The following is a 21,109-nucleotide window of genomic DNA, read 5'->3' as shown; positions in this document are numbered from 1 at the left end:
CCTGTTTTTGGAATCAATTTACTTTATATACATATATACATATGTAGATATAGATATAGATATAGATATAGATATAGATATAGATATAGATATAGATATAGATATAGATATAGATCTACGTATCTACATCTATATCTACATATGTATATAAAGTAAATTTATGTGTATAGATATAGATATATAGATATCTATTTGGCAATAATAGACCTATAGCTGGCTACCGACCTCTACATCTGCCAGGAAAAGGCTAAGGAATTATTTTTTAATGCTGTAAGCAAGCAAGGTTCACTGGAATTTAGGACATAATCAAGTCCCACCTATGTTAGTACACTGAAACATGGGTATTATAAACACTGAAATGCAAAATATACCACCAAAAATATATCACAAAAAACCCTTGAGTGAGGGGCAAAGGAAGGGGGAAGAGAGCCAGCAGAATTAGTAATTCAAAACTTCCACTAAGATTTTAATATTAATTTTAGAACATGGCCTCAGGGAATGTCTTCTCCAATAGCCTCATTTACGGAAGAGATTTCCGATACTGAGTTGTCTACCTTGATGTCTCAAACAACTGAGTGACAGAGCTGGGCCTCTGCTTCCAAACCAGGTCTAGTGGCTTTCCCACTGTGCCTTAATTACTTTTCTCCCTTTTAAAATCTTTCTTCTAATTATCTTATTTCCAATTTTCCTTGGAAGCACAGAAGAAAACAAATGTAACAATTAACAAGATTATGCAAAGGAACATAAACTTCCCTAAGGTAAGACTCTAATGTCTCTTTCTCTCTCCATGGAAATCACCTCATGTTCATCAGATTCTTTTGTTCACAGTTTACAACATGGTGGAGCATCAAAGTGGAAGTGTTGATTCCAAATGTAGAGAACAAAGCCTGGATAACCTACAAACCCCCCAGTCCTTGCTTAGATGCCTAACATGTGCCGTATTGCTAATGCCACACTGCTACCCTCACCAAATCTTAGATAGATGGTAGATGGTCAGGAAGCTGAGCCACAGACTCCATTCATCAAATATGCTCCTGGGAACAGCTTTCCTTCTTTGAATTTCTCTCTCCCGTGGCGCATGGCAACAACCCTTCTTCATCAAAAGCAAAATGTTCTCGAGCATTCAAACAGCCTGATTTTCCTGGCACAAAAACATCTCTATTTTGAGAAGGTCCCAAGGTTCAACTGATTGCATATAACTGATAATTAAATATTAAAGTGGACTTCCCAATACAGAAGGGAAAAGAAATTGATGGGGCAGCAAGGGTACCCTTCCCAAAATGCAGCATGCGTAATCTATTCTTATACAATTTATTTCGTAACTTGCATTTGATATTTCAAGGAAAGGAAGAAGTTCTAATGGGGGAGCAGGTCATTTCATCTGGCAAAGTAATAACGTCGGGGGAAATATGGGAAAATTCAGTGGTAGACTTCAGCAAAGTGTTTGATTTTATTTTATTTATTTAAAAAATAAATAATACAGATTTATTCAGGGCTTAGGGTTTTCAGACCAGAAACGGAACTAGGCAAAAACCCAGAAGTGTTTCGACAAAGTGCCTTAAAATTTCATTTTTAAAGTATCGCTGGTCAAAGATCACTCTTCTCTGGTTTGTTCACAAAGAGACTCTTCCATCAGTATAAAGTGAGCTCACTGGCCAGCAATTTAATTCCACCTTCACAATGGGAGCGTATATAGTACATAAAGACTTTCTGTCTGTGGCAATTATTCTTCAAACACGACCACTTAGATATGCATGTATTTTATGGCAACCAGAATGAGAACATGCATATACAGTGTGAACATGAGCAATTGTACTTTTACGCTGTTAGAATACATGGGAGCTGAGAGCTGCAAATTACATTTGTATTTAATACCGTGTTTCCCAGAAAATAAGACGTAGCTGGACCGTCAGCTCTAATGCGTCTTTTGGAGCAAAAATTAATATAAGACCCGGTCTGCTACATTATATTATATTATATTATATTATATTATATTATATTATATTATATTAAAATAAGACCGGGGTCTTATATTAATTTTTGCTCCAAAAGACGCATTAGAGCTGACGGTCCAGCTAGGTCTTACTTTCAGGGAAACATGGTACGTCTCCATCTTTGTACACGTGGATAGAGGGAGAAAATGCAAACATCATGATAAGTTAATTTTGAAAAAATGTCAAGCATCGATAAAGCCTTGTTCTGATAAAATGATTCTCATGCTTGCTCTTTAATATCTCTTTTCAACATCTGTGCTCACACGAAGTATTTAAGTGTCCCCATCCTAGCATCCAAGTCCTTACCACTGGTAACACCATTCTTAAAAATTAAGGGTTTCACATTGTAAACGAATTTTGTGTTTCTCCCTTTCCACACTCCAAATACAGGAACCACTATTGCTTTTAGCCAAACCCACTCCCTGAAAGGCATAAACCTCTCCTTGCCCTTCCAGAAAGTAATTGTTCAGACGCCAGTCCCTGCAGCGTCCAGATGCAGAAGGTCCTGGGCAGGGGGAACTGTGCTGTGCAGGCAGCACGTTCTGCTGAACCATTCTTCTTTAGGGTTAACATTTTTGTGTTACCTGGTCATTTACAAAGAATCGGGCTCCTCGGATCATCATAACACTCAGACATTTGCGGTGCACTGTGGGAAACAGTACGTCGTTATTTGTCATAAATTACTCAGAGCTGCACCCCAGGAAAGAAGAGCATCGGTGTGATACCTCAGAAGGTCACACAGAAACTTACAAAACCAAATGACGAAGGGGAAACATTTAATGCTGACTTTGTTAAGGCCCCATCTACAGCTTTGCTTTCGAAAAATCTCTTCTGAGCATATACACAAAGACCCAAACAAATAACAGAAAAAGAAATTTACCTCTGAGTCAAAAAATATAGAGAAACTGAAAATATGCCAAGCAAATGACAGTAGAATATGTCAGCTGGCTTATTATGAATGGTGACATCAGTGAAAATTATCTGATCAGTGAAAAACAGAAGGAGAGACGCCTCTGGCTATTAATACTAATTTAATATCTGCACTTACACAGTGTTACAGCCCCTCTGTCTGGTAACAACGAGCAACCAAGTAAGCCAGCAAGAGTGATGCATCTGATTCTAATCTGAAGGTCCTTCTTTCCAGTGAACAGAGAGGGTGACAAAGAATTTGAGGGGCCAATATACGTAAATGAATGGATGTAGTTCTTCTGTCTAGGAGAGGCGCCCTCCAGCAGGCTCAGGGAGAGCCTCATCTTATCACAGATCCTGAGGCAGCAGCATCTTCCCTCTCATTCCTCACCACGTGACCAGGGCGATCAGGGCAACCAACAGTGCCACTGCCTTTTGAATGCTTTGCAGTGTCAGCATCCAATCCCAAAAGGTGCTGAATGGCCTCTGGAAAGAGGACGTCAGACAAAACCAGAGGGTGAGGTGGCCATTAATTCACAAAATTCTTATGGCAGTCACAGGTTAATTCAGGTGAAGCGGTAAAGTCAAGAGTTTCTTCTTGTTATTTTTCTCACATCTTCACTTACAAATTTTTAGACATTCAAAAGCTACTATTTTCGGTTAAATCTAGAGCTGTGTTGATGTGACTATGGAAAAACTAAACATTTTAACACATACCAATTCTACTGCTTCTTACAGCACTTTGAAGAGGCACTGGAATAAAGTTAATACTTAAGTATATTCAGCACAAGTCAAAGACCATACCTTTAAAAGATTTGGGACAAATTAGCCTTGGAGAATAGTGTGCTACTTGTTCCTCCCTCAAAGTCACCATAGAGACCTTGCACCTTCTGAAAATACTACAGTTATTGTACCAATTCCTTGCACCCACCCTGACTGTGGTTTCCCAAAGCAGCCTGGTTATGTCCTCCCAAACCCTTCCTCCTGAATCAGGCCCTGACCTAACAAAAAGGTGAGGCTGCCTCCCTAACTCCAAGAGAGGCTCTCTCTGCCCACCAGGCCAGACACCTTACTGGCTTCTACGCAGGTGGGCACATGCACACTTCCACCGTTAATGACCTTTTATTACTTTCGCCTCAATTCTCCATTTCTCTGTCTAAATAAATTCTCCCTTGAAATCACCTACGTCCGCTCTTATCACTACTTTCTGACAAGGCCTAATACGCTTTTCAGTTGGAATCACCCACTTCAGGACTTAATCATTTTCTGGAACATATGCCCTGGTCTTCTCAACAAAACCATAAATGCAGATGATGGATTATCTTTTTTGTGTATAATGTCTGCAGAACTGTGATAAAGTTCTGCACTCTCGGATACAAGTCGCTCTCGGACACAAGTATGATTTGACATGTGTAAGCTGTGTGAAAAGCATGGCAACTTATGCTGTATCACAAACACTCCTGATGTGGGTAGAAGAAAGTTTTAATGTAATATAAACACAAAGCATCCATTTAGAAAGGCTTATATTGAAAAGGAGTGTGGATATCTGGCTGGAGTCGCAGTAAGCTGGGATCCTGAGAACAAAGGAAGCTCCTGAAGCCTGGGAGTCTTCCAGGCATGAACAAAAAAACACTCTGAGTTATGATCCATTCAGTGTCTATAAATGGAAAAATCCATAAACTCAGGCCACCACCCTGGTAGCATGAAGTAAAGGCCAAAGGAATGTTTTGAAATATTTCTTTTATATTTTTAAGTTTGTACTGATGTAGACAAAAAGTACACAAATCCTAAGTATACAGCTCAATGAATTGTGACACATAGAACTCACTCATGTAATACGCACCCAGGTAAAGAAACAGAGTGTTTATCATCAATATCCTAAAGCCTCATATCTTGAGTCTCCTTCCATTCACTACCGGCCTCTCCCCAAAGACAGTCACTATCTTGACGCAACATTAAACATGACAAACAGAATCATACTTTTGTTCTGACTTTCCGCTCACCAATGTATTTGTGAACTATCCTAAAAAACTTTGAGCACAACTTATCATCAAATTAAAGGACTATGGACCCTACAAATCACCACTTTCCACCAGCATATGGAATTTATCTATCTGTCATCCAACCACCGAACTTCATTACAGGAACAAACATCTTGTGATTCTGTGATAGCCTTTCAGCATCTAGTAAATCTTTGAATTGGTCATTGCATCTGTTCTTATTTGGCCTAAGCACTCTTTTCTAAGACCCAGCACTGCAAACTAGCCTTTGCATTTTCCATTAATTTGATCTGTAAAATAGGCCAGGTAACTAGTTACCGCACACACAACTGACTGATTTTTATCAACTATATCCATCCGTAGCAGTACTACCCACTAGACTGCCCACATCTGTGATCTTGAAGAGCCATTAAGTAACTCATTAAACTTCCATCTTCTTTATCCCTATAAGGTCACAAGACTAATAATCCAAGGCCTAGGGAAAGACACTCTGACTTCAATAAGCAGTATTTTCCACGAGCAAATAAAAGGAGTTTGTATTTATATGCATCTGCATTTCACAGCAGGAATCCAACTCAGTGGACACTTCAATGCTGATACCACCATTTAAGACACAAACGCTTACACAAAACTGAAAAAAAAAAAGTCTTCACAGAAATAAGACCAATACTTGAACTGATTCTGATTCCTGGAGCTGATTCTTTACTTTTTGAAAAGTTTAGAAATGTCTATGTGGAGAGGTAATTCATGACCATTAAATAAAACTTAGAAAACAGCAAAATACAAAAAATTAAATAACATTTCTACTCCACAATCCAGAAATTGCCACCATTAACAATTTGGTATACTTCCTTTGACTACAGTTACTATATATGAAATCTATCTATTAATCTACATAGCTTAATATAATTAGCATCTAATATAATTTTCCACCCAAAGTTTTAGATAATTATATAATACACACTTTCCGATATGTTTAAAATTTTAAAAACTCATTTTAATGGCTTTGTAAATCTATTACATGGGTTAATTAAAATTTTTTATTTTATTTTAACCTAAAACATACAAATGCACATACACTTGCCAAATATTTGGCTACCGAAGTGAAGGCTTTTCTCTGAATAAATTTCTTTTATCTTTCCATGAAAAACCAAACCCAAAATGTGCACTGTGATTTTTCAGTTTCACTGTGTTATTGTGGAATGAGAATGTGAAACCGCAGGTGAAACAATCCAGGTGCAAATTTCTTATGGGTGTATCAATATAGTGTCCCTTAAACTTTTGCACACCTTATTCAACAAGCATTCTGTTTTAAGTGACTTATCTTTACGGAGTATATCCAAAGTAATCAACTTAGTTCTAATAGAAACCACAATTAATTCATTGCTTTCCATACTGTTTAAATACAACAACTGGCATAAACAGGTGTGGGAGCTAATAAAACTAACTACATAATACTAGGTAAACACACCTCTCCTTTGGCAGAGGCAAAAGCCCTACCAACAGGGGCTACTCAGCATGCAGCAGGTGCCTATCAGTTTTTTAATACAGACATAGTGTCTCATACCGAAAAGTCAGGTAAACAGAATTCAGTCAAGAGGATAGTGTTTAATATATGCACCCCATTTTCACTTTTATATTCCTAGAGACTGTAGATTTTGCCATCATGCTGAAAAAATGTTTGTTTAACAATAAATTTGGGTAACCCATCTCATTTCCCCCTTCTCCATCCTTAGTCTACAGGATTCATTCATAGTCTTATGGGATTCCAACAATACAGGCTTCCTGACATTGCCATATTCAGAGCCTTCTGCATAGCTATTCAAAGACTATATAACCCAATCTTAGTATTTGATTTATTTCTGGTTTTCTTTCATGACTTTACAAAAGTAGAAATTCCAATCATCTTTCACTTTAACCCATAGAATAGTTTTTGCCACAGTGTTTGTCTGACTCAGAAATGTCAAACAAATAAGCAATGATGGGATAGAATGTGTGGTATCCTTGGCAGACCATCAGGGTCTCACCAATAATCTTGTGACTACTGCTTGGTCAATAGTGGGTACCTTACCATATGGTACCAAGAGAAATTCAGATACTCTGCAAGAGACACGGCGAGTGGTGCAACACCCAACATTTATTTCGTAGGGCTGGTATTTCAGTGTCTGTAAAACTGAAAGGCTATTGCTTCACAGGTTGCCTCACACATTTCACTGGCCAGTCTCAGCATAGGATGCAATAACTACTGTAATGAAAGCAAATTTGGAATGGGCAGAGAAGACAATTTGGGCTAAATTTTAGCAAGCACAGAAAAAAATGTCCATAACTGTTCTCGCTCATTGTCCTATTGAATCACATACAAGCAGCCATAGGAGAAAACAGAGTGAAGAAGATCAAGGAGTAGAAGTTTAGATGAACATATTCTTTATCTTTTGTTGAAACATCCCAAAAATTTATCTGTGAATTGAAAACCAGGGCAATTTCTCTGGTTAAAAAGGCTTCCTTTTAGCACAGCAAAGAACAGGAACGGAGCAGATGTGCCGTTTATGGGGTTTACAATGGCACGTTCCACTGTAGATGAACCTAGGCTTGAAAGAGGCAATGTACACTGATGTGGCCGCACTGTATCAATGGGTTAGGATTTGGGGTGGGGAGACATTAGCTGTAAAATGATGTTCTGATGTATGTGATTCTTCAAACTGTGCCAGTTAAGCATGTACTGGGCAAAGTACATAACCACTCTAAGTCCAGCTTGATTCCCTGTGTGATCGAGATAACCAGACCTAGGCTGCAGGCCCAGATGACTGCCTCTGAATCCTTGTTTCAATAAATTAATATGACCACTTATGTCAAGGTTGGTCCTTCAGACACACAGTAAAACCCCACAAATAGCAGCTTGGGTTTCTATTATTACCTCAATTCTTAAGCCCCTTCCAAGACTGAGATTCTGTGAAGAATCCTTCCCCATTTCTAAAGGTAAAATTGAAGGCACAAAAATCAACAGAATTGGACCCCAAAATGATGAGGAGGGTGTGATTTTCTCTTAGTGAAATTCTAACTACCTGGCAATTCATAGGAAGATCATGCTGAGGGTCACATGTGGTCATACGAAGGGTGTCTCAAGAGGGAGGCCTACATGTTCAGGAAGTCTTATCAAATGTTTAGCATAAAAATCCTAATCTCATAACCCTGGCTGTAATTATTAATGCTGAAGTGGTTACATATATTTACGTGATGTTTTATTTATATAAATGCTCTTATAGCCGATATTGCATCCATGATATACAGTATCACTTCTAGGAAAAGGCCTCAAAGACACAATCTTATCATTGGGAGCTGTTAAACTTCTATAATTAAACTTAATTCTGAATTCCATTTGCAGGCTTGTTTCGGACTAGCCACTTTTATGCCTGAGCATGGCACTCTATGATTGATGTACAATCACCAACCTGTCTTGAAAAATAAAAAGCTGATAACAAAATAGCAATACTCTGAAATATAATTCAGGATGAAGTTTCCAACCAACACAGACTTGAAGCAAGATGTTTTCAAAGTGTTCATATTAAAGATCCTGGACATGTAGAAGAGCTGGATGGATGCCAGCAGCCTATTTCATCCCATAGAGCCTAAATCACAGTACCTGCTAAATTAAGAGGGGACTAGAATGCAATGCGGAATTGCCTGTTTTCACTCAAGTTCTCTCCAAAGACTCCATGACAATGAGACAATGTGGGAATGAACATGAAGGGAGCTATGAGGCATTCTTCCTTTTATCAAGAATCTTCAGATTTCTGTCGATTTCAGACTTCCAAATACACAAAATCCAACAATCTCACTCATTTTCCTCAAAATCTTAGTTCCTCTCTTTGATAAACATGTCCAAAATAGGCTTTAAGAAACACCTACCAAGCGAAGGAGGAGGGATGATGGGCTCCAGTTTGTGACTAAACTTGCAAGGTGATTCGAGGTAGATTCCCATAAGGTATCCTGCTGTGTATGCCAGGTGTCAGAAAGGAACCGAGGGAGATCCCAAGGGCACACAAGAACAATATTCTCAGCATGATGAGATCCCTCAAGCTAGGTAACAGACTAGCTCCAACATTTATTTTAACTGAATTCAATGGCCTGATGGGTTCTTGGATGAAAATGCCTCATCTGCCCACTTCCCATTTCTCTGGACATTAAAACAATAGGTTTTGCAGCTTCCAAGCACTTTTACCAGTAGTAGAAGAGGCAAGTTATTATCATCACATTCATTATTCCAGAAGAGGAAGTTAAACTTCAAAGAGATTAAATTGGTTCTCTAAGGTTGCAGTTATCACAGGATTCAAGGCTACAGGTTTTTTGTTTGTTTTTTTTATACAAATCTTTGTCACCCTCCCACAAATGTCCCTACAAAATATGGTCATGACTAACTCACATTTTTTAAACTGTAACCTACTCAAAAAGTCACTTTTTTAACCTAGCTCCCTTCAGCCAGCTCATCACTCCTCCAGTGATGAACATGGTGAGAAGGTCACAGCCACCTGGAGAAACTCAAGGCAGCCTGCACACCTCCGTAACCACCTGTGGGGTTGTGTGCTTCCCAACACTCAGTTGGGGTAACAAACCTGTTTATGCCAGTTGTTCTTACTGTAATTATGTAATTTAGTTAAATTTCATGTAAGCCAATGATACATGATTATGGAAACGAAACATAATTTAGTTTCCATTAAAGCAGGTGAATGCTTTGAAGAAACTTCAAATGGTAGTTATGAAGACCAGGGAGAAAGAGGAGGAAGAGGAGGAGGAGGAGGAAGAGGAGGAGGAGGAGGAGGAGGAGGAGGAGGAGGAGGAGGAGGAGGAGGAGGAGGAGAAAAAGAAACCTACTTTGAATTATATGGGCAAGAAAACTAAAAGATCCCCAGGGCAAGGATATAAGATTTATGAAGAATATGGGTTCAGAGTCCTTCACCAGTATCTTTAAAGAAGAAACAGGTATTTACAAGTGTGGTTTATGAAAAAAAAATGCTAAAACCAAACTAATGAATACATAATCAAGACATACTCAAGAAAAAGTCTTGGCCCTACATCAAAATAGAGGAGGGTGAACATTCTATACATTTTAAGTTTTATTTTAGTTTTCTGCTTTTTAAATCATTACTTTTATAGACTTTTATAGACTTTTTCAATTAACTACAAATATTGAAATGCTCCAAATCAATGTTAAATATTCATTAAAATGAATTTTGAAATCCAAACACATGAATGTATCATGAAAATAACAATTATATGAATTGATATAAGAGCTTATATTTAATTGTACACATTTTTTGTAGAATCAGATAATAAGGACTGTCAACATTAGTATGATTGGTATACCAATCTGTGTGGGATAATAAATGGCCGTTAGCTTTCCACCAAGTTTTTGGAATCTTTAAAAAAAATTTTTAACTTAAAAAATAAAATATCAAGACAGTTTAATAACTCAATTGCCCTTAATGGATTTAAAAAAATTGTTTTTTCTTAACTTTCTACATCAACTTAAACAGTCTAACATGTCTTACCAAAAGGGTTGATTTTTAAAACAATTCAGAAGTTTTTAAGGAGCCTTCACACAATCATGATTCAATTTCATGAAAGACCGGGTAAGGGAGGAGTACATGAAATCCTCAAGGAAAGAACGGTGAAAACGGAAATCCAATCTAAAGCACATGTCCCAAAAACTTTCATTAATAACTTTATGAATGGGAACCACTTATTTAGGTATGTGTTCATCCTGACATTATAAAACTTGAAATTGAGTCTATTCCTCCCTCTTGCCTTCACTATGTACACGGTTCTGGAGAAAACACTTTCTTGGGTATAGACAAACATAAGTTCCAGGATCTCAAAATATCTCAGTGGTATTTGTCAACACATTACCAGCTCTGTGCCTCACTTAACACAAAAGTCTGAAGGTAAAAACAGATCAAAAGGGAGAAGAATGAATTTCAGTTTTATCCACAAGCAATTCAATGCATTTTGCAGACTTAGATTTATGGCTCTTCCCTCGCTCTTATACATTTCAGGGCCAACTTTCATGTTCCGTTTCCAATATCTCAGATAGAGAATTGAGATATGTTTGGCACTGGATATGAGAGGTTATGAGGAAAGAATTTCTACAAAAGAAGCAAGTTGAAAAATCAGTCTTCTTCTCATTGTGGTACGGAGAGGAGGAAGGGTTCAGAGAGTATTCAGAGAGGAGAGACACTGTGTTCCTCTACACACTAGACCTCCCAGAATAGCACTGGTTTCAAATTCTGCACCAGCACTCTTGCTTATGGCACGACCTGGATTCAGAAAAGCTGGTTTCTTTAGTAACAGAGAGAAGTTGCCACAAACCAGTTTTTTTTTCTGTTTCTTTTTCCTTTCCTTTCCTTTTCTTTCCTTCCTTTCCTCCCTCCCTCCCTGACAAGCTTGTGGATCAACACTGTGTTAAAAAAGGCTATCACTGAAATACCACAAGCACAGAGTTGGCTGGAGTCACAAATCAAACCTGCAAAAGGGACTCTCCATCAACAACAGCATTGCCAATCTCTTATCTCAGCCATGAGGAATTGAAAAAAGAGAAAAAGGTTGAAACCATGATCATAGTGTGCTGAGATCACACTAAATATGGCCCTAAAAAGAGCCTTGTCAATTCTATGCCCATCCATGCCCGTTGTCTTCCATTTGGCCCATGAAGTGCAACGGAAGTGTCTAAAGAGTGAAATGTACCGTATGATTGATTAAAGCAGGACAGTCTCACAATCCTGTATTAAGACCAAAGGAAATCAAACCATACTCAGGTTGCAGCATGTGCTCATAAAACAGCTCTAAATTGGATTTCATAAGAAATACTGATCTTGAGCTCTGAATCCTCTCCCGTTGGCTACCACACATGATTGGGGACAACACAGTACCTTCTATGTTGAAATTCATTTGAGGGCCTGTATCCACATAGATAAAAGACAACGTATAGGAGTAACTTTTTTAAAACAAATTATATCTGAGAGTGCTTATAAAACAACCAAGAGTACTGTTATTGAAAGAATAAACATTTTTTAAAAAGACAGGAGAACAGTCAATTTTATCAATGGCTCTCTTCAAAATTACAAAAAGGTTATGACAAGGTAAAGCTTTATTTAAATAGACTTGGTTATCCCCATACTATGTTTAAACATCAATGATATATTTCACATCTATTTCTTCGCTAAATACAATATTCAAGATTTGTGATCTCACTCAGGGGAATAAACTAGGTAGCTTCCAAAAGGATAACCCATGAAAAGTGGCTCTTTGTCTTTAGCATTTGAATTTAACCAGTGATGCTGATCTTTCACCTGTTAGACAGCACCTTTGGCTGAGTAAAATAATCCACATCTGCATTGACAATATTGTACATACACGCATCAAGTCTGAAAACACACTTAACATAGTATAAAAGGCTGTTTGTACACTGGTCAAAATCACTGTTCCTCTACTGTCTGTAGCTCCCTGGCTTGAAAAATTTGTAAACTAACCTACACTTTCAGATCCAAAATGCTTCAAAGATGTTTTTGGGGAAATCCTCTGCTAGTGGCAGTATGTTTAAGATATTTGTTTCTAAAGAGTCTAAAGGCAAGGCAAGTTCTGGGCAACACACTGGGAACTCAAGCGATCCCAGTAAGAAGGAAGTTTTGGTTCAGTTCATGGTCTAAAGGTTGGAAGATGAGAAGAGTCAACTTTCAAGCCCTTGTTCTCCCTCTGCCTTTCAAGTTCAACATTTCTTTGTCTCTGATACTACAGAAAATTAGAAACAGTCTTCTACACTGAGCTTTCCCCACAGCAAAAATAGCATTGGCTTGCAAAAATCCTACTGTCCATTTGCAAGTGTGTTTATTCTAGAGTGAACCAGCCTCTTCTCCTGCAAAGAGCTGTGCTGCCTTCACAGACAGGATCCTTCAGCCTGGTCTAAGAGGAACACAAATAATTCATTCTATAAGCCTTGAGGTATTCAGAGCAACAGCAACGACCCTGGCCATTCAAGAACTGGTGAGTGAGTCCTGATAAAACAGAGCATCCATCCTCCTTAGCTGTCCTCAGGTGCTATAACACCATCTGTCCTGAAAAAACAGAAAAAGAAAAGAAAAGAATAGAAAACCTACTAAATGCTGAAGGTAGGAGCTGGGCAAAAGGGGAATTTCTCTCCTGGGAACTTTAGTGACATGATCCAAACAAGTTAAAAATATAAATACCAAATATTCAGGCCATTCTTCAGCTCACAATAGCAGTATTGAAAATCCCTCAAATGAAACCTTTAGTTTGTTAATTATCCTGCAATCTTGAACCCCAAATTAATTACACTGTACTATTTCTTTAAATTACCATGTAACCTAAGTATTTAAACTCATCTTTTATGAAAACTGTCTAATCTTCCTTTCACTAAAATTTCCCTTCTTGATATATGCAAACCAGGTCAGTTTCTGCTGGATTTGCATACTTGCTTTATCCCTTAATTCGACTGCTTATTAAAGCTTTTAAAAAAGAGCAAGACCTGGACCTCAGATACACATAAAACAAATACTGCTTATATGTCTACGTTAACGTTGAATCCATTAACAGATTCCTCCTCCTTTTTCCTTGGGGCTGAGAGCCCTGTCAATAGTCATTACTTATTAAACAGGCTGCCATTCCCTTCTACAGAATGCAGGAAGGGAGCATGGAGGGGTAGAAAGAATTACCTTGAGCTTTTCTTTAAAAACCTCAGGAATGGAACACAGGGAAACCAACTGTGAAATAGCATGAAACACACACACACACACACACACACACACACACAGTTGGGCAATACACCCACACTCAATTATTCCTATCACTTATCAAGAGAAAAGATAAAAAATCTGGGGTCTTCAGGATAGACACGTATCTATTTTCAATCCACTGAATATGTTACACACAAACACTTGCACATCCTTTATCCCTTCAAAAAACTCAAGCTGGATTTGTTGAGAGAAGCCTCTAAACACCTTCTGAGAAAAATGTGTTCTCAAAAATGACTGCTTCAGCCAAAGGAGAGAGGAACAGCAAGTTACTGGTTTAACTGCCATTCTGGTTTGTGGCAGATTCCCTCCCTCCCCTCTTGTCCTGGTCTCCCAATTTATTTTCTAGCCCCCCACCCCACCTCTTTTCCCTCCCCTTAAGCAGATTAAGAAAGGGCATAAGGAATTTCTCACTTGGGCCTTACCCACAAATACACTAAATCCTTAAAAAAAAAAAAAAGTTTCAAGGGTTAAATAACACCCAAGGGTAAGACCAAAGGTCAGGGAAATTATCAAATGACTGAAAGCAACCCAGGTGTTCCTACTGAAGAGTTAATGACGAGATGAGCATCTTCCTTTCCCCCAGATGTTATGACTCAAAACAGAAATACACTATGGAGACAGCACAAACCATGCAGTTTTTAGAAAATAGACTTTCACAGAATTTGAACTGGCAGACAAGGGGTTTGTCCTAAATAACCTTCACAGGTTGTACAAACTGTTCCCATATCCTAATCAATAGTCAGATTAAGAAGCTTCCTGATTTCCTTAGTATAAGAACAAGGTGGGGGTGGGGTGAGAAGTCAATTAGTCACCCAAAACATTTATAAAGATATGGAGAAATATACACCTCCTATACAAATCGATAGAAAACTACCATGCTTGGAGTAAACTGGCCAGTACTGGCAGCAGTGGAACAGAGGTTGAAGATGCTATAATACATTCAAAGTGAGATCTGTTGCAAAAGGGTGGGATGTTCTCATCCTTGAGTGCAGACAACTCTGCCCCATTCCGCCCGTATTTTTCAAGCACAGAGGGAGGAGAGATGAGGTTCACACTCCACTTTGGGAAAGGAACAAAAGCAAATGCTTGGCAGAACTGAAAAAACTCCTCCATCATCAGGACCGTAGAGGCGGCAGCTCCGCAGAGCTCCCTTCATATTTCCCCCTAGTTCACTCACTCTAGGCGGCCACACAATCAATTTCCACACCTTGGAATGTCCACCGGCAGGCTGCGGGGGAGCGGGAGGGGGGGCCGGCGCGGGGGCGATCAGTTTAGCCCTTCGCCACGGATCTCCTCCCTCCCCCAATACTTCACATTAACCCTTCCCGGTCCCTACCCGGGTCAGGGATGCTCGAAGTGTCTACAGCTTCTTTCTACCAACATTTCCATCAAATCGTCAGCCCCACGCCCTCTCACAGCCCCCACAGGGGCAAAACTTCCCTTGGTGGTTTATCGTCGTCAATTTGCATGTGCTTTTCTTTCTCTCCTTCCTACCGGCGGGGAAAGGGCTCAGAGCGTTTGGGAAGGCCCTCCCTTCCTCTCTAGCTCTCAACAGGAGCTTGATCCCAGGGCTCGCCAGCAGGTCTGCAGTGGGCAGGGATCGCACTCGCATTAACCCTTTGAAGGGAGTCAGGAGAGGTGTTCTCATTTGGGACTCACGGAAGTAGGACCCCTGAAGCTTGACAGTCTCCCTCCACTTCCTACCGCCTCCACCCCACGCATGGACCCAGAACGGGCCGGCACCTTTTACCTCCCTTGTGGCCAGTGTTAACTCTCACTCAGTGCTCCAAACCTGTAATGGGGCGGGGTGGGGTGGGGTGGGGTGGAGGATGCTAGGAGACGGCGAGGGGAAAAGGCAGAAAGAGAGCAGAAAGAAAACTCAGGAGTAAATCAGAGTTCAGACACAGTGTTTACTTACGAAATTTGGGGCTGGTGCTCGTTTCTGGCGTGGTCGTGGTAGAGGAGGAGGAAGCTAAGGTTGTGGAGGAGGAGGCGGCAGCGGCGGCAGCATCCTGAAAGGGAGACAGGGTCCAGGAGGGAGTAGAGTCGTGAAGGTAGGAGGAGGTAGCGAATGCCGCAGTGGGCCAGGAGGGCATTGCCTGGGTACTGGAGGTTCCCGGCACCGGGGGTCGGGAACCCGGTGTGCTGCTACTGAAGAAAGGGGCCGTGGTGGACAGGACCGTCGGAGGGGCCGCAGTGTTCCGTGCCGTGGTGGAGCGCGGGCTGGCCCGGATGGGCACTCGGTGCCCGGGGAAGCGAGTGGGCGCCCGCGTGATGGTGGTCAGGCGAGTGCTAATCCGGTTGGGCGTCCTGGAAGAGGCGGTGCCGCCCGCAGAGGGGCTGGCGGGGGACGTGGTGGAAGTGGTCGTCGCGGTGGTGGTCTCCATGGCCTTGGGGAAGGAACTGGGCTTCGAGAGGAAGAAGGGGTCCTGGCCCATCCCCTTGGAGTCCACCAGGTCGGTGGGCACGTACTCCTTGACGGAGCCCACCACGATCCATTTGAGGAGCATGAGGCTGAGCCCCAGGCCGATGAAGCCGATGAATAGAGGCACCACGCACAGCCACGTCTGCTGCCTGTTCCACACGATGCAGTCGCTACAGCGTAACTCCCGGGGGGGCTCGGCCGCCCCTTCGCCGCCGCCGTCCGGGCCCCCGCCCGCTGCCGCCGCCGCAGCCGCCGCGGTGCCCTCCTCGGCCGAGGCGGCGGCTGCCGAAGCGGCTCCAGGTGGCGAGGCAGCGGCCGCCCCTTCACTCATCCTAGGAGCCGGTCTTCACCTTCGCCCCCCCGAGGGCCGCGCCAGAGGCATGGGGCCGCGCCGGCCGGGAGCGGGCACGGGCTCCGGCGGCGGCGGCGGGCTCAGGCGCAGGCAGCGGCCGCGGCGGCCGCATGCAAATCGGCTCCCTGCCCCCACGCCCCTCCCCCCGAGAGGCGGGCGGCGGGCGGGGAGGAAAGGAGCGGGGGAGGGGACGCGGGCCGGGAAGGGGGCGGCGAGGAGCGCGGAAGAGGGACGAGACGGGCCCCGGGCCCCGGGCCCCGCGGGCCGGTCAGGGAGCGGCGGGGAGCGTCTGCAGCCCTCCAAGCGGCCTCCTGCGCGCCGGGGCCCCGCGTCTGCCGCTGCTGCCGCTGCCGCCCGCCGGCTGTATGCGCTCCAGCCGCGCCGGCATCCTCAGGGCGCGGCGCCCGGCCCGCTCCCCGGGGCGCCCGCCCGCGCCGCCGCGGAGCTTCGCGCCGCCTTCAGGGGCTGAACCGGCCGGCCGCGGGCTGAGGGGCGCGGGGGAACCGCATTCCGACACAGGGGGCCGGCCTGCTCGCCGCCGCTCGCCCGACCCGGCGCGCCGCAAGTCCGGGCGGCGAGGTGCACCTGTTCTTCAGCCGGCCCGCAGCCAACCCTCGGCCAGCACTCTCTTAGAGAGACCAATCCGAGCGCAGCGCGGAAGGCGAGCGGCCGGGCTCGCTGCGCTCCCGCCGCCTGCGGCTCGCGCCGTCGCCGCCCGACTAAAACTCCGCGAGCTGCGCCGCCGCCGCCGCCGCGAGCCCGGGGCCGGGGCGCACGGGGCTCCCGCCGCGGGTGATCTGCCACCCGCCGCCGAGGGAACCCAGCACGCCGCAGTGGATTCGAAATCGCTTCCCGGTCGCGCTTAGGGAGGTGAAGGGGCAGACCGCGTCGGGAATTCCGGGCGACGCGGACCCGGGCCACAGGCAGCTCTAGGCTGGCTCTGGCATCTGGGCGGGTGCGGTGTGAGCCTGGCCGCCGCGGACGGGCTGGGTTTCAGGCAGAATAGCGCCTCCCACCAACGCCTAATGATGGTTTCTTAATGCGCACAAGATAAAGAACTGATCCAAGCAAACCCCCGCTTGGAAGTGTGTGGCAAAAGCAGCTGCCAACCCACTGTGAGTCCATCTCTGGTGTGGATGCAGTGGGGTCAGAGACTGACGCTGCCGGGCAGCGGAGCGGGGGCGTGTGCGCGTGGGAGGGTGTCTGCACTCCCCTGCCTGGTGGAGGGTGCTGATGGATCGAGAGCCACCTTTCCCTCCGAGTTCCTGAAAGAGATGCTGGTGAAGCAGACGACCTTTTTGCAGTTGGACCTGGCAGGTAGCCCCAAGCCGATTTATGATAACTTACCTTTTAAAAAAATATACTGTTTTTCAATGTAGATGTACTCATAAGCGCACAAGTCACAAGGCAACTGATTTTGAGAGGTAAAATTTAAAACGATTTTGGTTGGTATCCAAAATGCTGTTGCTGGTTTCTTCCCTTGGGTAGAGAGGTACCTGTGTACCTATATCTCCGGTGCAGTGTGGGAGCTGCCTGAGGACAGGGCGATGAAGGAAGGGAAGGGGTAAAGAACCAGCATCAGCATGCTTTATGCTGATGGTGCAAATCCTCGCTTGTCAACTCTCCCCATTGCCCGGTCTAAAGTGGAAACCGGAAAGATGTTTTTATTTACAAGCTCCAGGAATGAGAGGTTGAGGATGTCAGCCTCCTAATACACCTCCCCAGCACTGTATAATTGGCGTGGATGATGGAACCAGCATTCTCTTGTCCTGTAGCAGTCTCCACAGAAATAAAGTTTTTTAAGGTATCCATTTTATTCACAGGTGGAGAGCAGAACGGTGCACTGAAAGGACTGCAGAGAGCAGAGGATGCATTGAAAAGGGAAGCCTCTGGGATTTGGTGCCTACCGAAGTACTTTGCACAGACATGGCTAATAAATTATTTTTGATGGCAGTAATGCGGTTGTCGCCTCTTTCAGCTATAGCATTGAGACTTTCCCCATAGGAAAGCTTTTGATTTTCAGTTTGATAGAACGTGCCCTAATCCAGGAATGCTGAATTATGATTCCAAAAATTGCAAGTGAACAGAATACCACAAACCCTTGCATCTATATTTCTTCAGCCTTTCAGTGCCAGGCACAGTCCTCTTAAGTAAAAATTAACCTAATCTCTGCCTTCTGTAGGTTCTGTGCAGTTACTGGCCAGCCTTTTCTGTATAGCAAATAAAAGTTAGCTTTCACACTAAAGGTGAAATAATGTAGTGGAGGTTACTTTTCCCAAACACTCCTAGTTAACTGCCCCCTCCTCCATTATTCGTGTGGCCTCTGTCTTCATTCTCCGCTGAGATAAATCCAGTGTAAAAACAAAGTGCTATAATGATGCAGCTGGACAAATGCTCCCCTGAAGCTGCATTCACACAGTGTTCAACCCTCTTTGTCTAAGCTCCCTAATGCCTTCTTCATCTACCTCCCCAAATTCCCTCTACTTCTCATTTCCACTTGGCTTTAACTACTTATTCATGGTTCCCTGTTGAGCTCATTTTCTCCCAGATCCCAAGCCACTGCACTTGACTGCCCATTAGCTGTTCTCACAGTGAATATCATCACTAGAGGAAAAAGACCAAAAAAAGAAAAGAACCCACTGCATTGGGGAGCAGGTTGTACCTGGCCATCCAAGAAAGTTTGGCTGGTACAACCACCATTAATTTGCAGTTTTATTATGAGGCTCCCTGGGAGCAGGTGGTAAGAACTAGAACTGGAATTGCGGGGATGGGTGGTGTCCACAGCTGAGTCAAGGACAAATGGTGGACATTCTTGCTACCAATGAGCAGCGAGCTAGTCCTTCCCATGGTAAGGAGGAGTCACGGTCTGGTGACTCATAGCTCTCTGAAGCAGAATGCTGGAGAAGGAGCACAGTCACACTTTGAAGACAGCAATTCAAGTTAGAGCACTGCCCTTTATCAGCAATAAAGTGACTCTGGGCCTCTGTTTTCTCATCTGTGAAGTGAAACTATACTACCTACATTCTACATAATTATATGAAATTATATTGCTAAATGGATGGTACCTTTTAAGCATCATTATCAGATACCTTCCTATTGAGAGGGATGTGGGTTTTTCTAACAAATGGGCATGACATACTTCAAGTTCTCCTGAATATCTGGCAGAATACAATCACCTTCTGGATGTCTCCTGTGTGATCCACTAACATATTAAACTCAGAATTTCTAATTATTGCTTATAGTTTGCCCACAAACCAGCATTTCTATTGAACTTCAGTTTTTCCCTTCAGTGGTACCAATATCCCCAATCTGGAAGTCTCAGTTCCATCTCTGAAATTGCTGTTTCAGACTACAAAGAACATGGTTTTTAGTGTGATTACACAGGACATCTCTTCTTCAATCCCAATATCCCCAATCTATTTACCATTCCCATGAAGACCTGACACCGCTAGGAGTACCAGGGGTGGTACTCTTTTATTAGCCGTGGGTTCCCTGGATAAATGTGATTACTACAGAAGCCAGTCTGGCCTGCCGAATCATAATATTCTTCATAATATTTTTAATAATATCCACTGGAATCATGCGTGTAGGCAATATGATATCTCAAAACATTTTACACAGTGAACACTACAAAGTGTTAATGAGGTTAACCTTCTCCCTGTGGTTGGTTGCATAGTCCTTTTTCTCTCTTGGTTCAGTTCACTACTATTATAATGTTAACACATTTAATAGTAAATCACGGTGGCCTTTTAAAAAGAGAAACAGATGGTTTTCCTCATTGGTCTCAACAAGTAACCTTATTTATTGCTTGTGGGCACTTGCTATCTTATATATAGGAGCCACCCAAAACATACTGAAAAAATCCCCAGGTGGATGTATCTGTTCGTGACCTCTTGATTCCAAGGATTTGTGCATTGTATTTCAATGTCACAAATAAAACAAACACTAAAGTTTACAAATTCTATAGAGCAAAAAACTCAAAGTGGAAAGGGGAAAAATTCCAGTTGGAACCATGTCCTAGTCAAAAAGACGATTGTAGCCATGTTCAGACTTAAAGTATTTGAAATGTCACCTAATTACAGTCTCATAAAGTAGGAAATGCTGAAAGCCATATAACAGACTGTAAAATTGGAATTTTGAATGAAGCACTAAGATAAAACAGATGTGAAATTTCAGTGGGAGTTGCCAGAAGACAATACCAAAGTTTCAAAATAGGTTAACTAAGAACTGGATAGATGGCACAAAACACTGGCGAGCAGAGGAGGATTTTTATGAAGAGGATTTCCTTGGCAGAACCTGTGCTCTGAGTTCAGAGGGACAAGAACACAAGTACAAAGCTTTCTTATACCAATATAGTGAGAGGGGCCTAAACGGAGTGACCTCATGAGCTCAGTATGGAACCCCTATAGTTTGACCTGGCCTCGTTGCATTTGGATAGACACACAGCCTCAGGAAACCCAAGTCAAGGAGGTGGCTAACGTGACGGTGGCCGCAGAGGGCTGCTGCTGCCCAGAAGGCATGAAGCCACACTGCAGCAGTAATCTAGTTGGAATGAGGGTGAGTATAGAGGAGAAGCAGAAGTAGAAAATGAGCTGGAAACTCAGTGCTAAAAGATCTGAGTGTCA

General features: G+C 43.0%; 1 protein-coding gene and 1 long non-coding RNA gene across 13 annotated transcripts in view; one reads left to right on the top strand and one right to left on the bottom strand.

Annotated features, from left to right (window-relative positions):
• NRG3 (neuregulin 3) overlaps positions 1-16,463 on the bottom strand; it is a 1,096,988-nt gene extending 1,080,525 nt beyond the window's left edge. For all 12 annotated transcript variants that reach the window (XM_074339699.1, XM_074339707.1, XM_074339700.1 and 9 more), the window contains exon 1: positions 15,626-16,463. In XM_074339699.1, the coding sequence (XP_074195800.1) occupies positions 15,626-16,463 (838 nt within the window). The remainder of the gene's footprint in view (positions 1-15,625) is intronic.
• Positions 16,464-16,594: 131 nt separating this feature from the next.
• On the top strand, positions 16,595-18,437 carry LOC109435455 (uncharacterized). Its single transcript, XR_012498539.1, has 2 exons — positions 16,595-17,599; positions 18,308-18,437. It is a non-coding gene; the product is annotated as an uncharacterized LOC109435455 (long non-coding RNA).
• Positions 18,438-21,109: the final 2,672 nt, after the last annotated feature.

This window comes from Rhinolophus sinicus, linkage group LG07 (genome assembly GCF_036562045.2).
Source record: "Rhinolophus sinicus isolate RSC01 linkage group LG07, ASM3656204v1, whole genome shotgun sequence".
In the NCBI taxonomy this organism is placed as follows: domain Eukaryota; kingdom Metazoa; phylum Chordata; class Mammalia; order Chiroptera; family Rhinolophidae; genus Rhinolophus; species Rhinolophus sinicus.
The sequence above is the reverse complement of the archived record's forward strand: the minus strand, read 5'-3'. Positions and strand labels throughout refer to the sequence as shown.